We start from the raw sequence: 22,346 nt of genomic DNA, 5'->3' as shown, positions 1-22,346 counted from the left end.
CTAACCTAAACCATGACACTCAGCATACTGCTCAAACTAAACCTCAACCCAACTCTAAACCTAACCCTACACATGACCCGCACAATCATGGACCTCATTCAGCCTTCCAGGGTGATCACGGCACTGGTGTCACTTTGGCACTGGCAACATCGATGGACCGAACCTTAACCTTGGCTAAAGATTTCCCCAGTGGGGACCCCATTCTTAAGTCTAAGGACACAATGGACGTGAGGACTATAAACAGAGGAAGATTACTCGCCATGGAAACTGGAACATCACCGTGTCATTTCCAAAGACAGAAGGAGATCCACAGGGGATTTCTTGAGGTCTAACCGAGAAGTGACCCTGGCACCCAAAACTCAGCCTCACTGGGACGCTCCTTAGACCACCCACTCAGCCCTGCGGGGAAACAACTTCCCTACTGGGTGTATAGCACCAAGAGCCTCCTATGACCAAACCTAATCTTAAATGTTACTTTCGGTATACACGTGAAGCTAAATCTCACCTCATCGTTAACCCCCACCCTACACCTAACTCCCAACATGCATGGGCCTTCAATTCATCGATGCAGAGAGACACAGGACTGGTATCACTTGGGCGCTACAAACTTCCCTGACCCAAATTCAAAGTGTAACTAAGGTCCTCTCCGCATAGGGAACCAATTCCACATTCTGACACAATACAAATGGGATCGAGAAATGTTGGATAAATACTCGACATGGAAACTAAAATATCACAGAATCATTTCAAAACCACGAATGTAGCTACAAAAGAGGATTCCTGAAGACTACCGGACCATAGGCCCATAGAGGCCTCTAGACTTGCAACACAAAGACTAATCCTAAATGGCACCCTCCCTTGACAACTCGACTCAGACCTTCAGGGAGACAAGTGACCTATGGTGAGTCCAGCACCTGGAGCCGTCTGGGACGTAACCCTAACCCTAAACTAACCCTAACCCAAACTCTAATGATAACCTAAATCCTAACCCTAACCCTAACTGGAACACTAACCCTAACACTAACCCTAACCCCCTAACCCTAACCCTACCATAACCATAACCCCTAACCCTAATCCTAACCCCTAACCCTAACCCTAACCCTCAGAAGGAGACCAGGAGTCACACCTGCCCCTGGCCACATTAATTACACATTGTCATAGAACAAATTGTCCCATCTTCGAATCTCTTCTCTCTCCTTTACAAAGAGCAGAGACCACATGTGAGGAAGGTAAGGAAATTAGTGCTCAGTGAAGGAGTGGGAGACTCCAGGATTATTCCACAGCACAGAATCCACACTTGGCAGGCTTTCTGGAGGCCATGGTCCTGGAGTCATGCATGTGGCTCTCTGAGACCATGCAGCCTCAGTGAGAAACTGCCTGCTGGGAAACACAGTTCCTCCTATATTCTTGATTCTTAACAAGTATAAATGTCCAAGATTACATTACAACAGAGAGGCCAAGGACTACAGGGCCAGTCTGCTATGTGGCTCTTGTGGCCAAGGCCACATTCAACATTTGGAGGGTTATTATATCTCTTGGCAGGATAGGAGGCTAGGAGGGAAGAGTTATTTGTCTCAACCACACAGACGTTGGGAATGGAAACATCCTGTGGACCAGTCTACACTGCCCATAGACCTGTTAAATTGCCAAGAGCACAGTCAGCTCAGTAATTGGCTATGGGGGTTTTTAGAACCTGAGCTGGTGGACCACAGATGCCTGCCTGGATGGTCAGAGGCCAAGGGCTGTCCTGTCTGAGACCTGACTGTCTACTGCTGATGGCTCCAATGGGACCAGGGATACAGCCAGTGCCAGGAGGCCCCTCCCATTCCACAAGAAGGGCTGCACATGGGGCCTTATAGGATGCTGCACTCAGACCTATATAAACCGATACATGTCCATTGAGTGCCCTGTGGGTCAGGGCTGTGCTGAAACCTAGGGCTGCCCAGGCAGAGTGTGGCCAGCAACACCCTCACCAGGTGAGAGGGTGGAAGAATCCTGTGTAATCTCTGAGGCTCTCCACAATGCTGGACTGGGTCTGAGTTCGATCTGAAATAGTCAGGGACCAAGCGGACATTTGACTCTCTTTCTCTTAGTACCCAGGGCTGAAGGGGCAGAAGACCGATGTTCAGATCAACCTCTGATGCATGTGTGATCCTGGGTGAGTCCTGTCCAATCTGGAGGGCCAGAGAGATGGAAAAGGAGGATGAAACACAGGCCCTGATCTCAAGCCTTGCACTGACCCCAACGCATGTGTATTTTAACAATAAAATCTTAAGTCTAAACCTTAACATTTTGTTTATACACTCACCACTGATAGACATTTGCATAGTTTCTACATTTTGGCTATTGTTAACACTGCTAGGGGTTAGGGGTTCCAGGTTCAGGGCTTAGGTCCAGGTTTTGGGTTCAGGGTTCAGATTCAGGTTGGAGTTAGAGGTCTGGGTTTGCAGTTCAAGGTTTAGGGCTAGGGTTTCAGATTGGGGTTTGGGCTCGAGGTTCAGGGTTCAGGTTAGGGGGTAGGCTAAAGGTTAGAGGTTACAAATTTTCTTCAGGTTGTCATCATAGATACAAAATTTCTCCCCAAAGGGTATAAACCTAGAATCTATTTACTCTGTGTGTCATGAACAGGTTCAGAGTTAGGGTCCCAGTAACTGCCTACTGACAGCATTCTGATGCTAGAGTTGGCCAGCTGCACAGAGGCTGCCCCTTGTCTCAAACATACCCTTTGCAGAGAACACACCCTGTGTGATTCATGGAGGTGTGAAACTAAGACCAGGACTCATGGAATATGAAACAGGATACAATATGAAACAATTCATGGACTCCTTATTCTTTCACAATAACAAATATCGAGTTTGGCTCCCAACAGAATGTTATAATGTACCCCAGGAGTGACTATGGTACTATCGACACAAAATGAAGAAACCCTTTTTTTTAAAAAATTTTTTAATGTTTATTTATTTTTGAGAGAGAAAGAGAGACAGAATGAGAGTGGGTTAGGAGCAGAGAGAGGGGAGACACAGAAGCAGAAGTAGGCTCCAGGCTCTGAGCTGTCAGCACAGAGCCCGACGCAGGGCTCGAACTCACGAGCTGTGAGATCATGACCTGAGCTGAAGTCTGACACTCAACCGACTGAGCCACCCAGGCGCCCCAAGAAACCCTTTTAAAGAGAAAGGAAAAAGAGTTTTATTTGAGCTCAAGTTAGGGCTGCTGCCAACATACACAATATTCCCAAAGAAGAGAATGCTCAGGAGAAGGAACATTTGGCACAGGGTTACATGGTTTTTCAATAGAGAGTTACAAATCTATGTGACAAAGGACATTCCAGAAAGTTACAGACTTTATCTTATCTTTTTGGTATGTGCAGGGCTATGTGACTTTAATCTTATGGGAACCAGGGATGTTTCTTTCCTTTTCTTATCTTCTGTTCAAAATCCTCCTTTGTGGTTTTTTGTCTGTTTGTTTTGTATGTTTGTTTAATGAAGCAGACATACAATGTGTGCTCAGGGAAGAAATAGAGTCCATGCTCTGAAGTTCTGCCAGGTCATTCTGACCTTGGTAAATGTTAAATTGTAGCTTCTCTGGGGAGCCCAGGAGCAAGGCCGACAAACATTAACAGCTGAAAGTTTCCCATATCATTACTCACTACTGGTACCAAACAGGGCTCCCTCCCCCTGGCTTAAGCTAAGAATCACAGGAGGATACTTACTTCATTGTCAAAAATAAAACTGTATTAATAACTAATTGGATGTTCCAGTGTACAATTTGTAGGGGAGTCATCAACATTTTCAATATGCAAATACATAAAACGCAGGCAATATTGTAACACACGGCTCATTGGAATACCAACTACAAGGAGATTGATAGAAGTAATAAAAATATATCTACTATTAAACTCAACAATCACACTTTATGAGGATACCTATCCATAAAATCTAACATCTCTCCATAAGGAATACATCCATTAAGATCATGAGTGACAACAGCCTGCTGTCCCCTGTAACCACCCCGTCACTTACCAGATGCCTGTAATACCCACTCCAGCCGCTAGAGACATACTTCCCAGCAACAGAAGGGGACTTGCCCACTCCTCAGGCATCAACTCTTACAGGAACCTACATCTTAACAATCCTGCTCCTTGGAAATTCCAGCCCTTAGAACAAAGTCACAGAAACCACGCCCATACTTCATTAAAAAAAAGGCCGGTATCTCATCAGCCAGACGCTGCAGGTTCACCACCACTCTCGTGAAGTAACTCCACAGTGGACTCCAGATCCACCCTCTTCCCAAGATTACAAAGTGCATCATTCTTCCAATACCCCATCCTTAGAACAATTCTTTTTATTGTCTTAATCAGTCCTGCGTGCAGGCTCAAAGTGAGCCCTGTGAAAGCCAGGTACCTTCTTAAGAGCACTCAGGCTGTCATGTCTATTGAGATTTGCAGATCCTTTCAGACAGATGGGGTGCCCTCTCTCCGACTTCTCTACCAACTACAAAATACATCAACATCCAAAAGCCATTCTTCTGTGAAATTACTTATGGTGAAACACCACCAACCCCTCACACCTTCTAAACCTAGGTAAATTGGCCAGGGCTGTGACCCCTACCCCCTACTCTGCACAACCCCTTACCTGTGTGTTCCAGACCGGTTTTCACTTTGTTCATTCTCAGCCATTGTCTCTGCAGAATAGTTCATACCAAGCCAGCACCTGGGACATACTCAATTCTATAAGTTAATATTTATTTCATCAACCACCACACATCCCCAAACCATTATCACCATGGCAACCAGAAACACCATCCACACCAGCAAAGGTTCCTCTTCTTTGAGTACTTGAGAACAGAACCTTGTGGAGGTGAGCTCTACATGGTGCAAAGAAAAAATACTGCTCCCAGATTCTCCTGCAAGCTCTCAATAAAAGGGTTTTTAGTAATATTTCAACTCTAACTTACCTTATAATGGCACATCCACATGTCTACAACCCAATGGGAGTGGTATTAATAAAATGACCTGTAGCCCTCAGGTGATTTTATTTTATTTTATTTTTTAAAGAGAGAGAGAAGGGAGCACCTGGGTGGCTCAGTCACTTAAGCATCTAGCTCTTGGTTTCAGCTCAGGTCATGATCTCACAGTTCATGAGTTCGAGCACCTGAACTGACAGTGAAGACCCTGCTTGAGATTTCCTCTCTCTCTCTGTCTCTCTGTCTCTCTCCCTCTCTCTCTCCCTCCCCTGCTGTCTCTCTCTCTCTCAAAAATAAATAAACTTAAAAAAAATAAAAGAGAGAGTGAGTGCACACACAAGCAGGGGAGGGGCAGAGAGAGAGGAATAGAGAGAATCCCAAACAGGCTCCACTCCCAGCATGGAGTCCAACATAGAACTCAACGTGAGGGTCTATCTCACGACCATGAGATCATGACCTCTGGGGCTTGATCTCACCATGATATAATGACCTGAACAGAAATCAGGAGTCCAGATGCTTAACCAACTGAGCCACCTAGACGCCACATCCCTCAGGTGATTTTAAAGGTGCTTTCTGATTCATTAAATAACATGATCAGTTGCAGTTTGGGAATTCACTACAGTTTATATGGCAGTGATGCTCAAAGATGGAGGTGTGAATGTGAGTGTGTGCATTTGAGTATATGTTTAATTCTAGTCACAGTAATTCAGTAGAATAGACCTTCTCATTATTATAGAACTTTGATTTGAATAGCACCAAACAGTTCAAGATGGTTGAAAGCAGTAAATACTATGGCATTCATGCTTGGTGTTCACTCTTTGCTTTTCTTTTAAAATAAACTTAAAGCACATTAAAATGCATCATGGTACCTCTTTTTCAACAAACCAAGATGCCCTGAAAAATGTGTCCAAGCTGATTTCCCCTCCTCTGCTGCCCTCTGGAAGCAAGGATAGATCCACTTCAAGCAAGAAAATATTTCCCAGAGCTTCAGCTGTGTCTTCACAGTTAGAGTTCAGCTAATTTCCAAGTTCCATGTTCCCTTCTTTTTCCATAGCATGTCAAACCTTCTGAATTATGTAAGCTTCTTCAATGTAATGCTTTATTCCTGAGAAAACATCAATCATGTGGCCACCTAGGTGCATTGGACAAATCCTGTCACAGTGAGGATGGCCCTGGGGTCCTCCATCATCCATGACGTACTTCAAGGAACCCCCACAGTCAGGAAGGCTTGCTTCCTGAGGAGTAAGGAAAAAGCAGTGAGTCAACATGTCAGTCTAGGTAAAAGTTGTAAATCCAAACATTACACTACAAAGTTTTGGCCCTATAGTCTTTGGTTTTGTGGTATCTTCTGCATTTTAAATTTTGAAAAGAAGTTGGTAGCCTCAGAAAAGACAGCTATCATCTGGTTTCTGTGGAAGAACAAACATCTATCTCCCTTAGGCCTTTTTATGAACTTCTGAAATTTCTGTTTGCTTCCAACTACTCATGGGACAATAAGAACGCTACCTTTAATGTTGGCAAGGGCAGGGGCACCTGGGTGGCTCAGTGAATTAAGCAGCTGACCTCGGCTTAGGTCATGATCAGTTTGTGAGTTCTAGCCCCATGCTAGGCTCTGTGCTGACAGTGCAGAGCCTGCTTGGGATTCTCTCTTCCCCATCCCCATTCATGCTCTCTCTCTCTCAAAATAAATAAATAAGTTTAAAATATATATATTGGTAAAGCCAGTGCTAACCATCACAGAGGTGGACAACAAACTGAAAACAAGGCAGGCAGTCCAAATAAATAGGCGAAGGCAAACAGGTCCACCCTTTCCACACACAAAGCTCTCTGAAAGGCCCAGGGGCTGGCCTAAAGACAGAGAGGGGTGATCTTATAGCTACTCCAGCCACTTGTTCACCTAAAATCCACTCTCAGTGACTAGAGAGCTGCCCAGATAGTCAAAAAAAAAAAAAAAAAAAAAAAGGAGCAGAAAGGCCAGAGCATCACAGTTTGCTCTATCCAAGCCGCAGGCCAGATCTTCGCAAAGTAGGAGACATAGCTTTCAATGGACCTCTATAGAAGCCCCTTCTTGTATCAAAGACAAATGTGAGAACTGTGGCTATTTGAACTTTTTGCTTTGAAAAATGGACAATGTTTATCCCTAATAACTCCCAAAGAACAAGTTATCATTCTTTCATTATAATACTAACATCAGTAACTTATATATTCTATGGGAAAGACAGAAAACCAGAGACACCTAAATCTAGGCAGCCCTGTTGTTGAAATGAATTGAAGGACTAGATGTGACTTAAGAGGGAAAACACAGCAGGTGAAGAGCAGCTCTTTACAATTATAAACTGAGAAACAGAATGCCACAGTTACCCTGTGTAAATGTCTGTATTTATTTCTCTGTCATTTTTCTGATGTTCCTTGAGACGTACGTTAATGCTCTAGTTTGGATTGGAAATTTAAGTCTGCCTTTTTCTGACAAAAATTCTGTACGATTTTAGACCTTCAATTCACAGACTGCACTGTGTTTGCAATTGTGATTCTGTGTCAGCTTTGAGTATACGCACAGGCACAGCTGTGTCCTCCTCCATCAAGGACACTGAGGTGATCACTTCTTGCTGCAACTTTAGTTCTCCTGTATCCACCTGCTCCCCACTTCAAGTTTAGACCCTAGAATCTAGCAGGAATTGAGAAAACACCCAAATAAGTTATGAAGTATGTGCTAAATAGGAGACTTAAAGTTTCTAAATAGGACTTAAGTCTCCTAAATAGGAGACTTAAAGTGGACTTTAAAAGTCTGTAAGGTCTAGTTTTAGTACAGGGTTTTATGAGGCTAATTTGTGCTTTCTTAGGTTACTTCAGGTTTAGGGCAATATACTGACAGGCTCTAAGACTAAGGTTTCAATAATTGGGAGTTTATTTGAATTATCCATATACTCTATGATAGCTTTGTTTACATAATTTCAATTCAAAATAATGGCAGAGGGTATTTTGTTGCTATGTTACTTTGTCATTTATAGAGAAATTCTCACTAAAATGGACCGAATTACTGCCCCATCACAATCTACATTTGGCTTCCAAGAGTTGCCCTACGCTAGAGGCTTGTTTGTTCAGAGTTCTGTTAAAACAACTCATTCTAACACTTGAGGAAAAAACCAAGTACCACAGCCAAATTCTGGCCTGCAGCCACCATGAACCTTGTTTCTGAAATTGGATTTCAAAACAGAAGGTAAAAAGCTCCACAGAAGCTTCTTGGGGCACCCAGGTGGCTCAGTCAGTTGGGCATCCAACTTTGGCTCAGGTCATGATCTTGAGGTTCATGAGTTCAAGCCCCACAGCATGCTTGCTGCTGTCAGCACAGAGTCTGCTTTGGAACCTCTGTCTCTGTCTCTGTCTCTGTCTCTCTCTCTCTCTCTGCCCCTCCTCCACGCACATACACACACACTCTCTCTCAAAAATAAATAAATGTTTAAAAAAAAAAAGGTTCTTAAATAACAGAAACTCAGAACTCCAGTGCTCCAGAGGCATCCACACACTTGGCAACCAGGTCCAGACCCTAGGGACTTCCATCTGCAGATAGCAGAGCTCAGAACAAGTCTGTGTCCGCAAACAGTTCACAAATTGACAAACCACCCCAGGAGGGCAGATCTTCAGCAACTGAAGAAATAATACACTGTTATCTTGCTATCAGTCTCTGGTCACTACCCAGTTCTTTAACTGGAAATTGTGTGATGTGAGTACAAATTACACTACCTTCCAGGGGGAGGCCTTAGGGGTAACAACAGTAATAAGAGTTGAAAGTTATTTTGGTAACACTGATACAGCAGCAACACGTAATTATTACAATACTTTTAAAATACAGGCCTAAAATGAGAAAAACAGCAATCTCAAAAGTTAATATGTAAAACTAAGTGGTCAGAGAAAAGATTCTCTCATTTCTACATTTAAAATTTATGGCTTAAAGAGTATGGATTGTATTTCTATTAAGGCTGAAGACTTTTTCACTATTTATTGGACATCTATGTTTCTTCTCTTGTAAATAAGCTGTTTGTCTTTTTTCTGTATATTTAATGCGGTGTTCAACTTTCCTTTTTCACAAAGAAAGTTTTGTTGTGTTAGTAGATAAAAGTTCATGTCACAGTTTGGACTTGGGAGAGTGGGAGGTGTTTTCCCAGGTAAAGGAAATTTTCAACTTTTAACATTTGGGGACCCTACTCCTGGGCTTCCGGAAACTAACATTTACCAAGGTCCGTAGCACACACTATGTCTGCTTCATTAAATAAAATAACAAAAGAGGTGCATTCTTAACACAAAAAGATAAGAAAAAGTAAGAAACTTCCCTGATTCCTTCAAGATTAAAGTCACACAGCGCTGCATATACTGGAAACTTAAAGTCTGCAACTCTTGGAAACGTTCTTTGCCTAATAAAATGGAACTTTTAATGTAAAAAATGTATATAACCCTATACTGAAGATTGTGTATCACAGGAAGTTGTCCTAATCTAGACCTGAATAAAACACTCTTTTTAAAAATTTTTTAATGTTTTTATTTATTTTCAAAGGAGAGAGACAGAGCATGAGTGGGGGGAGGAGCACAGAAAGAGAGCGAGACACAGAATTCAAAACAGGCTCCAGGCTGTAAGCTGTCAGCACAGAGCCCAATGCGGGGCTTGAACTCACGAGCTGTGAGATTATGAAGTCGGGCGCTTAACCGACTGAGCCACCCATGTGCCCCAAAATGCTCTTTTTTAAAGAGATTCTAAAATGTTTGTTTATTGTGCCTTACAAGATGAATGGTTCCTCCTCCCTCTCCCAGGAGTGTGTTTACAGTGTACCTTGGCAGGTACAGTCTTCAGGCCCAGGCAACAATATATATGTGTGTATACACACATATATATTGTGTATACACAATATGTATATATTGTGTGTATATATATATGTATATATACACACTATATATATATATATACACACACACATATACATGTGTATTTATATATGTGTATATATATATATATTTGTGTATATATTTGCGTGTGTGTATATATATGTATATATATGTAGTTTTAACCCTTTTAATTGTGCAGTTTTCTTTCGAGGCTATTAAATCTAAACACAACTAACGGATCACTCTGCTACACAAGCAAAAACCTGCAAATGCCCTAAAATGCGCCTGTCACTATTTAAATATTAGAAGTCAGAATATTCTCAAAAATCAAAGAACGCAGGGCCCTCAGTTCCAAGTGAATGGGAGGCCAAAACAGCAGACTGGAGAAGCCTTGCACTGAGCATGAGTGGGTACCGACTGCACAACCCCGCGGGCTGCTGGTTCGACGGCAAAGTCCACTAGGCATTCGCAACAATGAATCTGCTGCGCAGCACCGTCTCGGCCGGCCATTCGAGGTCTGCGGGCGTGTTCACCCCAAGGAACCGGCAGAAGCGAGAAACAGAGCGGCCAGGCGACCTTAGGCCGGGGATCGGACCGTCGACCTGCCGGAGTCAACAAGGACTACAGCCGCTGAGACCGCGGCTCACTCGGTCAGGGTAACCAGCACTGTAGACCCAACCCTGGCCGGCGCCCGGGATCCTCCGGGGGCGGGACTGAGCGCGTAACTTCCGGAGGCAGGGCGGGCTGCTCCGCACGCCAACGTACTCCCAAAACGGCGCCCGGCGATCTGCGATCTGATTGGGCGGCGCTGGAGGGCGCGGGACGACAAACTAGCTTCCCATCAGCCCCCACGGACCGTCCCGCGGCCGCGCGCACGCCCGCGCGCCCGCATCCCGCGCCTGCGCCGCGCAGCCATTCGGGAGGCCGCCGCGCTGCAGGGCCTCGCGGAGCAGCCGGGTCCCGCGAGCGCGGCTTCCGAGGTCATTCGAGTGTCTGGACGCCGCCGAGGCCCACCGGTGAGGAGCGGGGCGGGACTGTCGCCCGGGCCGGGGCCCACCCCGCCTCCGCCAAGGCCCGAGTCCCGGGAACCCCGTCCGGGGCGTGCACCGAGGAGCGGCCTGCGCCGGGTCCGCCGGCGGGGTGGGCCTCGGAGCGGGGGGCGAGCCCCGCGTTCTCTGCGGGAGGCGGGAAACGCTCTGCGCGATCCCGCGGGGAGGTCGGGAACCGGCTCGGGAAGGAAAGCGCTCCTTCCGCTACGGGCCAGGACGCAGTTTTCGCTGCACCTAGTCGGCGTGGGCTTTTGTCATTGTTGCTGCTTAAAAATGAGCTGGGCAACCCAGAGTGGGAGACACGTAATCACGTAGCTGGGAAGGGGTTACTGCCCAGAATATGTAAAGAACTTCTACGACTCAACAACAGAAACAACCTGGCTTTAAAAAACGGGCAAGTGCTGGCCAGTGAGCACGTCACAGGATGCTCCGCAGGATGCTTCCAGACATCAGAGTTAGGAAAATAAAAACCAGAATGAGGTACCACTTCACACCCACTCGGACGGCTGTCATCAAAAGAAAAATAACAGGTGTTGGGGAGGGTGTGGAGAAGGGGGCACACTCGTGCATTGCTGGCAGCCACGTAAAGGGGTGCAGCCAGGAGGTATGGAAAAAGGGTTAGTGGTTGCTCACATTTTAGCGTAGTTACTCTAACACCCAGCAATTCCGCTCCTAGGGCTAAACTCTAAAGAATTGAAAGCAGGGCCTCAAATATTTGTTCACCAGTGTTACTAGCAGCTTTATTCAAAATGAGCCAAAGGCGGAAATACTCCAGATGTCTATCAACAGATGAATGGAAAGCAAATTGTGTAATGTAATTCATCCATAAAAAGGAATAAAATTCTAATACATGCTGTAATATAGATGTGGAAAGTGAAATAAGCCAGACACAAAAGGACAAATGTATGATTCCACTCATAGGGACAGAAAATTGAGCAGAGATTACCAGGGGCTGCGGAGGTGGAGGGGTGGGGGGAATGGGGAGTTACTGTTTAATGGGTACAGAGTTTCTCTTTGTCCTAATGAAAAGTCCTGGAAATGGACAATGGTGATGTTATACAACATTGCAATATACTTGATTCCACTGAATTGTGCTTTTGAAATTGTTAAAATGGTAAATTTTGGTGTGTTTTGCCATAAGTTTTTAAAATGTACGGGAAAAGGCAAAACCAGGAAGACAGTAAAGAGATCAGTGGTTAATGAGGAGCACAGGGAATTGTTATGGCTGTGACATTCTGTCCATTCTGTAATGCTAGGTATGTGACACAGTGTGTGTGGAAAATTATAGACTTGTACAACAGGTAGAATGACCCCTAACTACACTCTGCACTTCAGTAACAATAATATATCAGTATTCATTCCTCAGTTATAACAAATACTAACAGAAGTTGTGTGCAGAGGAGGAAAGAAGGTATATGAAAGCTGAAACTTTGCATTCAATTTCTTCTTTAACCTAAAACTACAAATAAAGTTTACTACTTTTCAATTGACATTTAGGGGTGAAGAGAAATGCTACTGGATATATAATAGAACCCGATTGGTTTTAACTGTGCTATACATAATTTTGTGCATTTATTTTTAAAACTATGCATCAGAATGTTTTTAAAGACAACCAGTGGTGTTAGAGTCTAATGAAGCTGTTGGATAGGAGATAAGTGTGATGTGGTGGACTGGCAAACCACTAATGACAGAACTTTTTTAGGGACTGCGTGTAGCCTGTAGAGGCAGAAAGTAGGATGAGGGAAACTTTTGTAGAGTTACCTTCATACTTAGGCTTAGGAGCTCTGAAATTTGGGTGGGAGGGCAGAAGGAATCTGTGTGTCTGGCCTGTACTCAGGAGTCCCCATGGGAAAGACCTCATGGTGTTACAGCAGAGATCCAGAATCAGGATCTTGTGTTACTTCCTCTGACCTAAGTGTTGTGATCTTGGGCGCTTTTCTCCGTCAGCATCACTTTTCTCATTTTAAAGTGAAGGGTTTGGACTCAAGTCCTCTGACGACCCTTTCAGTCCCTTGCTGATCATTGACTTACGATTAGGGAGGGCTCTTACCTGGCAGGGCCAGTCATTCTAGTCCATGACTGAGTACTTTGTAACCCTGCTGGCTTCCACTTGCTGCTTCTAGGACACCTTACCTATTAATCCATACTTCTTCCACTTTTGAAGTTAATCAGTTTCTGTAATCCCAAAATACATGTTATTTATTTATTTATTTATATTTTTAAATGTTTATTAAAAACATAGAAACAGAGTGTGAGACGGGGAGGGGCAGAGAGAGAGAGAAAGACAGACCCAAAGAGGCTCCATGCTCTGAGCCGTCAGCACAGAGCCCGACGCGGGGCTCGAACTCACAAGCCGCGAGATCATGACCTGAGCCAAAGTTGGATGCTCAACCGACTGAGCCACCCAGGCGCCCCCCAAAATACATGTTTTTAAAGACTGCCTGCCATCCTGGTTGCTTTTGTTTGCGTGTTCCCCTGTGTTATGAACTCAAGTGTCCTTCCTGCTCAGAGCTAGAGACAGCGATCTACTGGGACTTTCTGTCCAGTGTAGACTATGGAATGCAGTTCTCTGTAGATTCGTCTTCCTGATTTTGTGCGCTGTACTGGCTTGTCAAGATCTTACTAAATTCCAGGGTATTAGTCAAGGTGTGTTAGAAAGAACCTGGATAGATGGCAGAACTTTAATCTGGTCCTTTGTCAGATGTTCATTATTTGCTTCATCTTGAGCAAGTTACTTAATGTTTAGGCTTGAATTTCCTCAGCTATAAATTGAGTTTTAAAGTAGTTGCTCCCTGAGGTCTTTCTGCTCTAAATCCCAATGTTCAAAGGCTAGATGATAGCTTAGGTCTCTTCTAGTTTTAAAATCTTGTGAACCTAAGGTCAGGTCTCCAGTCTTCATGACCAGATGTTTTAGAGGTAACAAACACATACTTTCTTAGCATACACCGTGTGCCAGGGATGTGCAAGGGCTACAGGGTGAATGGGTAGACCCTGCCCTCAGAGAGCCAGACTCCTGCCAGAGGGTGAAGGCTACACTGGAGGTGCGCAGACAAAGAGGATGGGGGGTGGGAGTGGCCATTATTAAGAAGTAATTCTGCGTGAGGGGTCTGATGGCTGGGTGGCAAGACAGGGAGTGTAAAGAAGGGGCGATGCCTGTGCAAAGGTCCAGACGCTTGGTTTGTGGGGGAGTTACAGATGGGTCAGTACTTAGACCTGTCGGCGGCCAGACAGATCGTGAAGAGCTTTACATGCCTGGTTTTGTCTGTTGAGTGCTGTCACATCAGCTGAAGTGGGATGGTGGGCTGGAGAGTGCTGTGGTTAAACACATGAGCGTTAATTCTGTAGTGGATTTTAAAGTGGAATTAGACATGGGTGGCATCATGGTACGGTCACCTTTGGTATTATTTCAGTAAAGCAAGTGTTCAGCTTATTGGATTGGACCCCTGTCACTGTTGCAGGGAGCAGGACAGCGAGAGAAATAGGCAGAATTCTATTACAGGGCCACAGATGACCACAGAAATGTAGTTTTGATTATACTTCCTTTATTTTTTTCAGGTCCAACTTCCCGTCTCTGTATCTCTGTTCTTCATGTACTACAGGCTTTTTTCTGTAGTTAAGTCAGAAAGCCATGTAGACTTGCCTGCCCTTTGAAGACAGACTTTTAAGACTTCTAGGAAGATAGCTGGTAAGTCTACCAGGGGATAGCATGTTGGTCTCTATTTCTTCCCTGTTGTAAAAGCACTTGTCCTGGATTCATAGTGTCTTTCTACCAGCTTTACTTAGCATATGTTTTTGTTTGCTTTTTAATGTTTAGGAGAATATTTTAAAATATGAACATTTTTGAAAAGTGTTTGGATTTCGTAAGGAAAAACCACTTATAAAAGCATATACACTCATATGTAATGATGTGGGAATGTGTGCTAGATATGCATTTATATGACAGAGTTTGGGGTTTGAGAAGTGAATTTTTTACCATTCTTTTTAATTTTTTTAAGAGGTTTCTAGAGTATGATAATGAGGTGTGGGAGTAGGCAGGTTTGGGTAGTAGGCACTTTGAGATTGGCCAGAAGAGTTGGTGACAAGAAGAGGAAATAGGGGCAGGTGGGAGAGCTGGGGACTTTTAAAGTGTGAGGAGCTTGAAAGAGAATGGGATGGGTGAGATTCTGATTGGGTGGCACTAGATGAAGGGTGGGAGAGCTGATGATTTAGGCAACAATTAAAGACCAAAGGAGACCGTCCAGTCAGAGAAGCTGAGGTGGCTGGAGGCCGCCCGAGGCAGAAGCCAGCAGACTTAGGCCAAATGGTATTCCTCAAAGACGGACTCATTTACAGGAGCAGCTGTAAAATGTAGTGAGCGTACAATTTCCAGAGAGGCAAGAAACAGAGGTACAACTGATGGAAAATAGAAATAAGGAGAAAGAGTGGTAGAGCTTTGCCCGTAGAAAAGATCCACAGGACTTGGGTAGTAGTCGAGACCGGGGGTGTGGCTGAAGAGGGGACCAGCTCTCTACTGTTGCACTGTGTCAGAGGTGTCTATTTATGAGTTGTGCTTTTGTGTTATCCTCTTTTTCATTTGGTAAAACCTTCCTGGCAATAGAATATTGTGCTCAGTCATTTCTGTGGTAGTAGAAGGAAATGCTCTATACCCTTACAGTTCATAATCTGATCCCCATATTGTACACTTATTGGGTTCATTGATAACTTCTGTTTTATGAGTTAGTATTGGTAAAAGTTGGTGAGTTAGCATATAGAAAATAAAATCGTTTCATTGATGGGACTATATTAGGGAAAGAAAGGAGAGGGGTCGCTAAGTAAGATACTTTTGCTGTATGCCAGTTTCTTGAGAAGATGGGAAAAGTCTCCATAGTTTTGTTTAATAAGTTTCTGAAGTCATGGAAGTAAAAAGCCTCTTCCTGTCACAAGTGGGACCTGAGTATATTTGGGATGAGATACTGTGTGTTGGTCAGTCATAAAGTTACCAAGATCATTTGGGAATATTTATTTACCAGAAATGAAGTATTTGTTAGAGGGTACTCTTGTAGTTTCTAATATAATAAATCATAGCTGACACTGAGTGCTAACCCTGAACATGCTACAAAATATCACATCCATTTTAGAGTCCAGGAAACTGAAGCATAGAAAGGTTTAGCAATTTAACAAAAGCCGTATCATGGAGCTAGGACTCCCTCAAACCCAGCAGGCCTGAGCTCTTAACCTCTGTGTCATAATACATACGACATAGGGAATATTATACTACAATGATGTGATATCCCCCATTATTTAATATGAGCATGCCTTGACTGTTCATTAGGGCCGCTTATTGCCAGGTGGGATTATTAAGATAAATCTTCCCTATTCTTTTAACATTCTTCTAGTTTTATGAAACATTGGGTCTGAGGTTAGCCTGCATGTTCTTTCTACATGTTTTACTTGCCAACCACGAGATCATGACCTGAGCTGCTGACTGAGCCACCCAGGTGCCCCAGAAATGTTAAGTCTTTTATTTTGTTAAAAAAAATTTTTTTTTCTTACATTTATTTACTTTTGAGAGAGAGAGACAGAACACAAGTTGGGGAGGGGCAGAGAGAATGAGACACAAAATCTGAAGCAGCTTCCAGGCTCTGAGCTGTCAGCACAAAGCCCAGTGCATGGCTTGAACTCACAAACTGAGATCATACCTGAGCCAAAGTCAGATGCTTAACCAGCTGAGCCACCCAGGCGTCCCTGTTAAGTCTTTTAAATGAATGTTTTTGAAATTATTAAAGGGCGATCCTGTGAACATAAGAAGTGTCTCTGTACTGTTTTCTGAGGAGCAGTAACATGGAAGGAATACATTTTGACCCTTCATTACTGTTAGCACAGAGCACATTGTGGGTCCTGGGGAGTGGCTGGTACTTTTGGTAAAGGATGGGACATAATGTAATGGGAAAAGACTTTGTGATCCATTTGGATAAACTGTATGTGTTACAGAATCTGTTTTAGCAGTTGTTGGGTTCCCATACTGAGAAGAACACACCAGATGGAGCCGGTGGAGAATAGGATAGAGTCCAGTTGGAAGAACGTGGGACTCTTGATCTTGGGGTCATGAGTTTGAACCCCGCGTTGGGAGTAGAGATTACCTTACAAAATTAAAAAGAAAAAGGAAAAAAAGGAAAAGAGTTCAGAATGGATTCATAAACACAAAATTTAGTAAATGCTAAATGGAACATTACACATCAGTGAGGAAAAGGGTTGCAGAGACAACTGAACTGTCCGTTTGGGGTGAAAAAATAAGCTGAAAAAATAGGCTATCCCACTCCTTATACACGATGGAGTAAAAATACAAATGTTAAAAAAAAAAAGAATGAAACCATCAAAATCACAAGAAAAATATGTAGACTGCTTTAAAAGTAATGGAGTGGGAAAGCATGATTTAAAACAGTCGTAAGGAAAACCTTTAAGTTTTTCATTTGTATGTGAACCAGTTGTGTGTGAAAACAACGCATGCACACATACACACACACATACCGTAAGTCAAGAGATGGTAAACTAGGAACATATCTTCAGTAGAAGGACTGATTTATTTTATGCAAAGACTACAGATAATTAAAAGGACAAGGCATACCCTACAAAAGAAATACACATGTGTAATAAAAAGGGAAAATGTTCACTCTTTCTCATTAAAGAACAGCTCGTTAAAACGATGGTGAGGCTCCAGTTTTCACCCTAGAAGTAGCAAAGATTAGAAGTTAATAATAGTGTTCTTGAGGGATTGGGGAATTGCCCCTGAACTGTTGGTTGGTGTGCAGTACTACTGTAACTTTCTGAGAGGTGGGTGAAATGTATCAGTTTTAAATGCAAAGAGCCTTTGAACTGGGTAATTCACTTGTAGGAATTTTCCCTTCAGCAGCACCCTCATATTCAAGATATGTACAAGGAAATATAGTGCTTCCTCTATGTAAAAATGTCCTAGAAAATGCTCGTCATAATTCAGCAGAACTCCTGAGACCTATGCCTTCCCTCTCCATAGAAACATGAAAACTTGTCCTAGTTCTGTTTCCAGAATCACCAAAACCTGCTCCTCTCTTTGCTTTACCTGAAGCCTCAGGAGCCTGGTCTTGGTTCTCTTGAGCCACCTGCTCTTACTTAAATGAGCAGGTTGTAGAATATTGTGTTTAGAATCCTATTTGTGTAGCATGTCTTTGTGAGAGATTGTGTAGTCTTATAGCAAGTGATACTGTGTAAATATCTTGTTCTGCACGAATGAGTATATTTCTAACTCTGAGCTTCTGTTACTTTTCACCATCCTAGAAAACGTGCTTATTTAAACTTTTAAAAAGTCATAATTACTGGCAAGCAAGTTCCTGCTTCAAGGATGTCCTCTATCTGAATTGCCCTTTTGCTAAGCAAACTCCTTTACATCATTCAGGATCTACGCTGGAGCTTCTTTCCTTGACAGCCTTTTCTGTGTTGCCCTTCACACTTACCTGTGCAACTAATGTTAGCACCATAGTACAAGACACATCTTTAAACCCAAGTGCCTAGAAAAGCAGGGGACAGAAAATAATTAATCTTAAATGAAAGAATAAAATATTAGGATGGATAAAATATTATAAAATGTGTTGATATTTTTAAAAAGCCATCTTTTCATAATTTTAGATTAATGAGTGCTTTCTGAAATGGATCTAGTTTTCTTGCTCAGCCTTAAATTTGCCTAGCTTTAATTTTGATGTTTGCTCAACTTTATGTGCTGACAGCTTGTTGATGCAGAGTTATAGAGTCAAGGTGTAAGGCACACGCTGGGTAATTCTGGGGTCAGGCTTGGGTCACTGGTAGTCTAGAACATGGGTAAGGTACCATTCCGAACCTGTTTCTTCATCTATAAATGAAAATACTAATACTGAGTCATAGTGTTAGGTGGATTAAATGAGATGATATATGTAAAGGCAGTTTTGAGGCTCAGCTAAAAACTAATTCCATCTCGGGGTACCTGGGTGACTCAGTCATTTAAGCATCTGACTCTTGATCTCAGCTCAGGTATTGATCTCAGGGTCATGAGTTCAAGCCCTGTGTTAGGACTCCACTACTTTAAAAAGAAAAAAATTAATTCCATCTACCTTTTCTCTTCAAAATCTTTGTTGAGATATTATCTGATAAATGCACGTACCATTCTAGACTTAAAATTAAGCGATTATAGAATGAAAAGTTCTAGGACAGCATTTTATTTAAAATTATGTTCCCTGAAAATAATTAATTTCTACTTTATTGCAGCACTATTGAAAGTTTTAAAAGAATATAATCGTGTGTGTTGTAACAGAAAGAGAAATGGAAGTATTCCAGGAACTCCGTAAGCCCTCAGCACGTTTGGAGTGTGACCACTGCAGTTTCCGAGGCACAGATTATGAAAATGTGCAAATCCACATGGGCACCATCCATCCAGAATTTTGTGATGAAATGGATGCTGGTGGGTTAGGTAAAATGATATTTTACCAGAAAAGTGCAAAGCTATTCCACTGCCATAAATGCTTCTTCACCAGCAAGATGTACTCTAATGTGTACTATCACATCACATCCAAACACGCAGGCCCAGAGAAGTGGAATGAGAAACCAAAAACTCAGCTAAGCAAAGAAGCAGATCCTGGGAAGAGCCCTCCTCTTCCTGAACACCAGAAAATACCCTCTAATTCAGCAGAACTCCCAAAATCTATACCTGCCCTTTCCATAGAAACACAGAAACTTGGCCCAGTTTTGTCTCCAGAATCCCCAAAACCTGCTCCTCTCACTTCCCTGGAGCCTCAGAAGCCTGGCCCTGTTGTTTCTCCTGAGCCACAGATACCTTCTCTTCCTTCTCCTGACCCTGCAAAATCTGCCTCTCTTTCTTCTCCTGAACTTCCGAAGTCAGTCCCTGTTGTTTCTGAATCTCAGAAACCAGTCCCTATTCCTTCTCCAGAACCACAGAAACTTACTCCTTTATCTCCCGAGCCAGTAAAGGCCACTCTTCCTAATCCCAAACCCCAGAAACACTCCCATTTCCCAGAAACATTGGGGCCACCTTCAGCCTCTTCTCCAGAGTCACCAGTTTTAGCTGCTTCCCCTGAACCTTGGGGTCCTTCCCCAACCGCATCTCCGGAGTCTCGGAAGCCAGCCCGGACTGTCTCCCCTGAGCCAAGGAAGCCATCCCCATCGGAATCTCCTGAGCCTTGGAAGCCATTCCCTGCTGCCTCCCCAGAGCCCAGGAGACCAGCCCCAGCTGTGTCACCAGGTTCTTGGAAGCCAGGGCCACCTGGGTCCCCAAGGTCTTGGAAATCCAGTCCTTCAGCATCATCAGGACCTTGGAAGCCAGCTAAACCTGCTCCAGCTGTGTCTCCTGGTCCTTGGAAGCCAATTCCTTCTGTTTCACCTGGACCATGGAAACCAGCTCCCTCTGTGTCCCCCGCATCTTGGAAGTCTTCATCGGTCTCACCTGGTTCCTGGAAGTCTCCCCCCGCATCTCCTGAGTCGTGGAAGTCTGGCCCACCAGAACTCCGAAAGACAACTCCCACCTTGTCACCTGAACATTGGAAGACCATTCCCTCAGTGTCCCCTGAGCTTCGTAAAGCAGGACCTCCCTTATCTCCTGAGCTTCGTAAACCAGGCCCACCATTGTCCCCAGAGATCCGCAGTCCAGCGGGATCTCCAGAGCTCAGAAAACCTTCAGGGTCTCCAGAGCTTTGGAAGCTATCTCCGGATCAGCGGAAAACTTCTCCTGCTTCACTTGATTTTCCTGAGTCCCAGAAAAGTTCCCGTGGTGGTTCCCCTGATCTCTGGAAGTCTTCCTTTTTTATTGAGCCTCAGAAACCTATCTTCCCTGAGACCCGGAAACCTGGACCATCTGAGTCCCCCAAAGCCACCTCTGATGTCTGGAAGCCTGTTCTCTCTCTTGATGCTGAACCTAGAAAACCTGCCCTGTTTTCTGAGCCCACCAAAACAGCCCCTCCTGCTTCTCCTGAACCAAGAAAACGTGCTCTTTTTCCAGAGCCCCGGAAACATGCCCTTTTCTCAGAACTTCCCAAGTCTGCTATCTTCTCAGAATCCCAGAAGGCAGTTGAGCTTGGTGATGACCTACAGACAGATGCCATAGATGATCAAAAGTGTGATATTTTGGTTCAGGAAGACCTACTAGCTACACCTAAGAAACTCTTAGAAGACACTTTATTTCCTTCCTCAAAGAAGCTCAAGAAAGACAACCAAGAGAACTCAGATGCCGAGCTTAGTAGCAGTGAGTATATAAAAGCAGATTTAGATGTGATAGACAGCAAGGGCCAAGAATCAAGCAGCGATCAAGAGCAGGTTGATGTGGAATCTATTGATTTTAGTAAAGAGAACAAAATGGACATGACCAGTCCAGAGCAGTCCAAAAACGTATTACAATTTACTGAAGAAAAAGAGGCTTTTATCTCTGAAGAAGAGATTGCAAAATATATGAAGCGTGGAAAAGGAAAGTATTATTGCAAAATTTGTTGCTGTCGAGCTATGAAAAAAGGTGCTGTTTTGCATCATTTGGTTAATAAGCATAATGTTCACAGCCCTTACAAATGTACAATCTGTGGAAAGGCTTTCCTTTTGGAATCTCTCCTTAAAAATCATGTAGCAGCCCATGGGCAAAGTTTACTTAAATGTCCACGTTGTAATTTTGAATCAAATTTCCCAAGAGGCTTTAAGAAACATTTAACTCATTGTCAAAGCCGGCATAATGAAGAGGCAAATAAAAAGCTAATGGAAGCTCTTGAACAGCCACTGGAGGAGCAGCAAATCTGATTTTTACACTTGGCGTGGATATACGATCTACAGAGTTGTTTGTTGAAACTGTAAAGCCTAGTTAAGTAGCATAGTTGGAATGGTAGATGTTGATGTGTATGATGTACCGTGTTTGTCTCGGTAGTGTTACAAAGGGTAAGCATTTGGTCCTTTTTTTCATGGCCTCTGTTTATGTGGCTGTCTTGTTAAGTTAATAAATTCGTAACTATATTCCAGGTGGATTCAGATTTCTCTAATTTCTTTAAATGTATTTGAATAATATGAAGATGTAGGCAGTCCACTTAATCCAGAGCAAGTTGTACTCGATTTAAAACATCTAATAAAGTGTATCTTTTTTTTGTGAAACTGACTTCAGACAATGGAAATTATTAGTTGGAATGTTTAACAATTAGGCATGAAATTTTTTCTCTTATTTTCAGATCATAAAAGTTATTTTGAAGTTCCTATTTGATCATATAAAGTTAGAATTTTGAGCAGTTCTAGATGTTTATTAGCTTTTACGTCATGGAAAATTGGAGTCTCAGGGTTGCTGATTTTCTGCTAAAAGAAGAGGGGTCAAGTAAGTTTGAAAATGTTTGCAGCCTTCTCCTCTAGGAGACTGGGAAAGATGAGTGTGACTTAGACTTAGGTCTTGTCCTTAGATGTTCCCTTTGTTCCCTTTGGGTTCTTCCACACTGCACTGAC

General features: G+C 43.3%; 1 protein-coding gene across 4 annotated transcripts in view; it reads left to right on the top strand.

Annotated features, from left to right (window-relative positions):
- The first annotated feature begins 10,714 nt into the window (after positions 1–10,714).
- CHAMP1 (chromosome alignment maintaining phosphoprotein 1) overlaps positions 10,715–22,346 on the top strand; it is a 36,331-nt gene continuing 24,699 nt past the window's right edge. Inside the window, exons 1-3 of one of the 4 annotated variants that reach the window (XM_049647295.1) lie at positions 10,721–10,853; positions 14,442–14,571; positions 19,137–22,011. In XM_049647295.1, the coding sequence (XP_049503252.1) occupies positions 19,191–21,662 (2,472 nt within the window). In that variant the 5' untranslated portion in view covers positions 10,721–10,853; positions 14,442–14,571; positions 19,137–19,190 and the 3' untranslated portion in view covers positions 21,663–22,011. Of the gene's footprint in view, positions 10,854–14,441; positions 14,572–19,136; positions 22,012–22,346 lie in introns of those variants that run through there. The other 3 variants (XR_007461176.1, XR_007461177.1, XM_049647296.1) reach the window with 3 other exon arrangements.

Source organism: Panthera uncia, assembly GCF_023721935.1.
Source record: "Panthera uncia isolate 11264 chromosome A1 unlocalized genomic scaffold, Puncia_PCG_1.0 HiC_scaffold_16, whole genome shotgun sequence".
Classification (NCBI taxonomy): Eukaryota; Metazoa; Chordata; class Mammalia; order Carnivora; family Felidae; genus Panthera; species Panthera uncia.
Note: the sequence above shows the minus strand (reverse complement) of the source record. Positions and strands in the feature narration are given on the sequence as shown.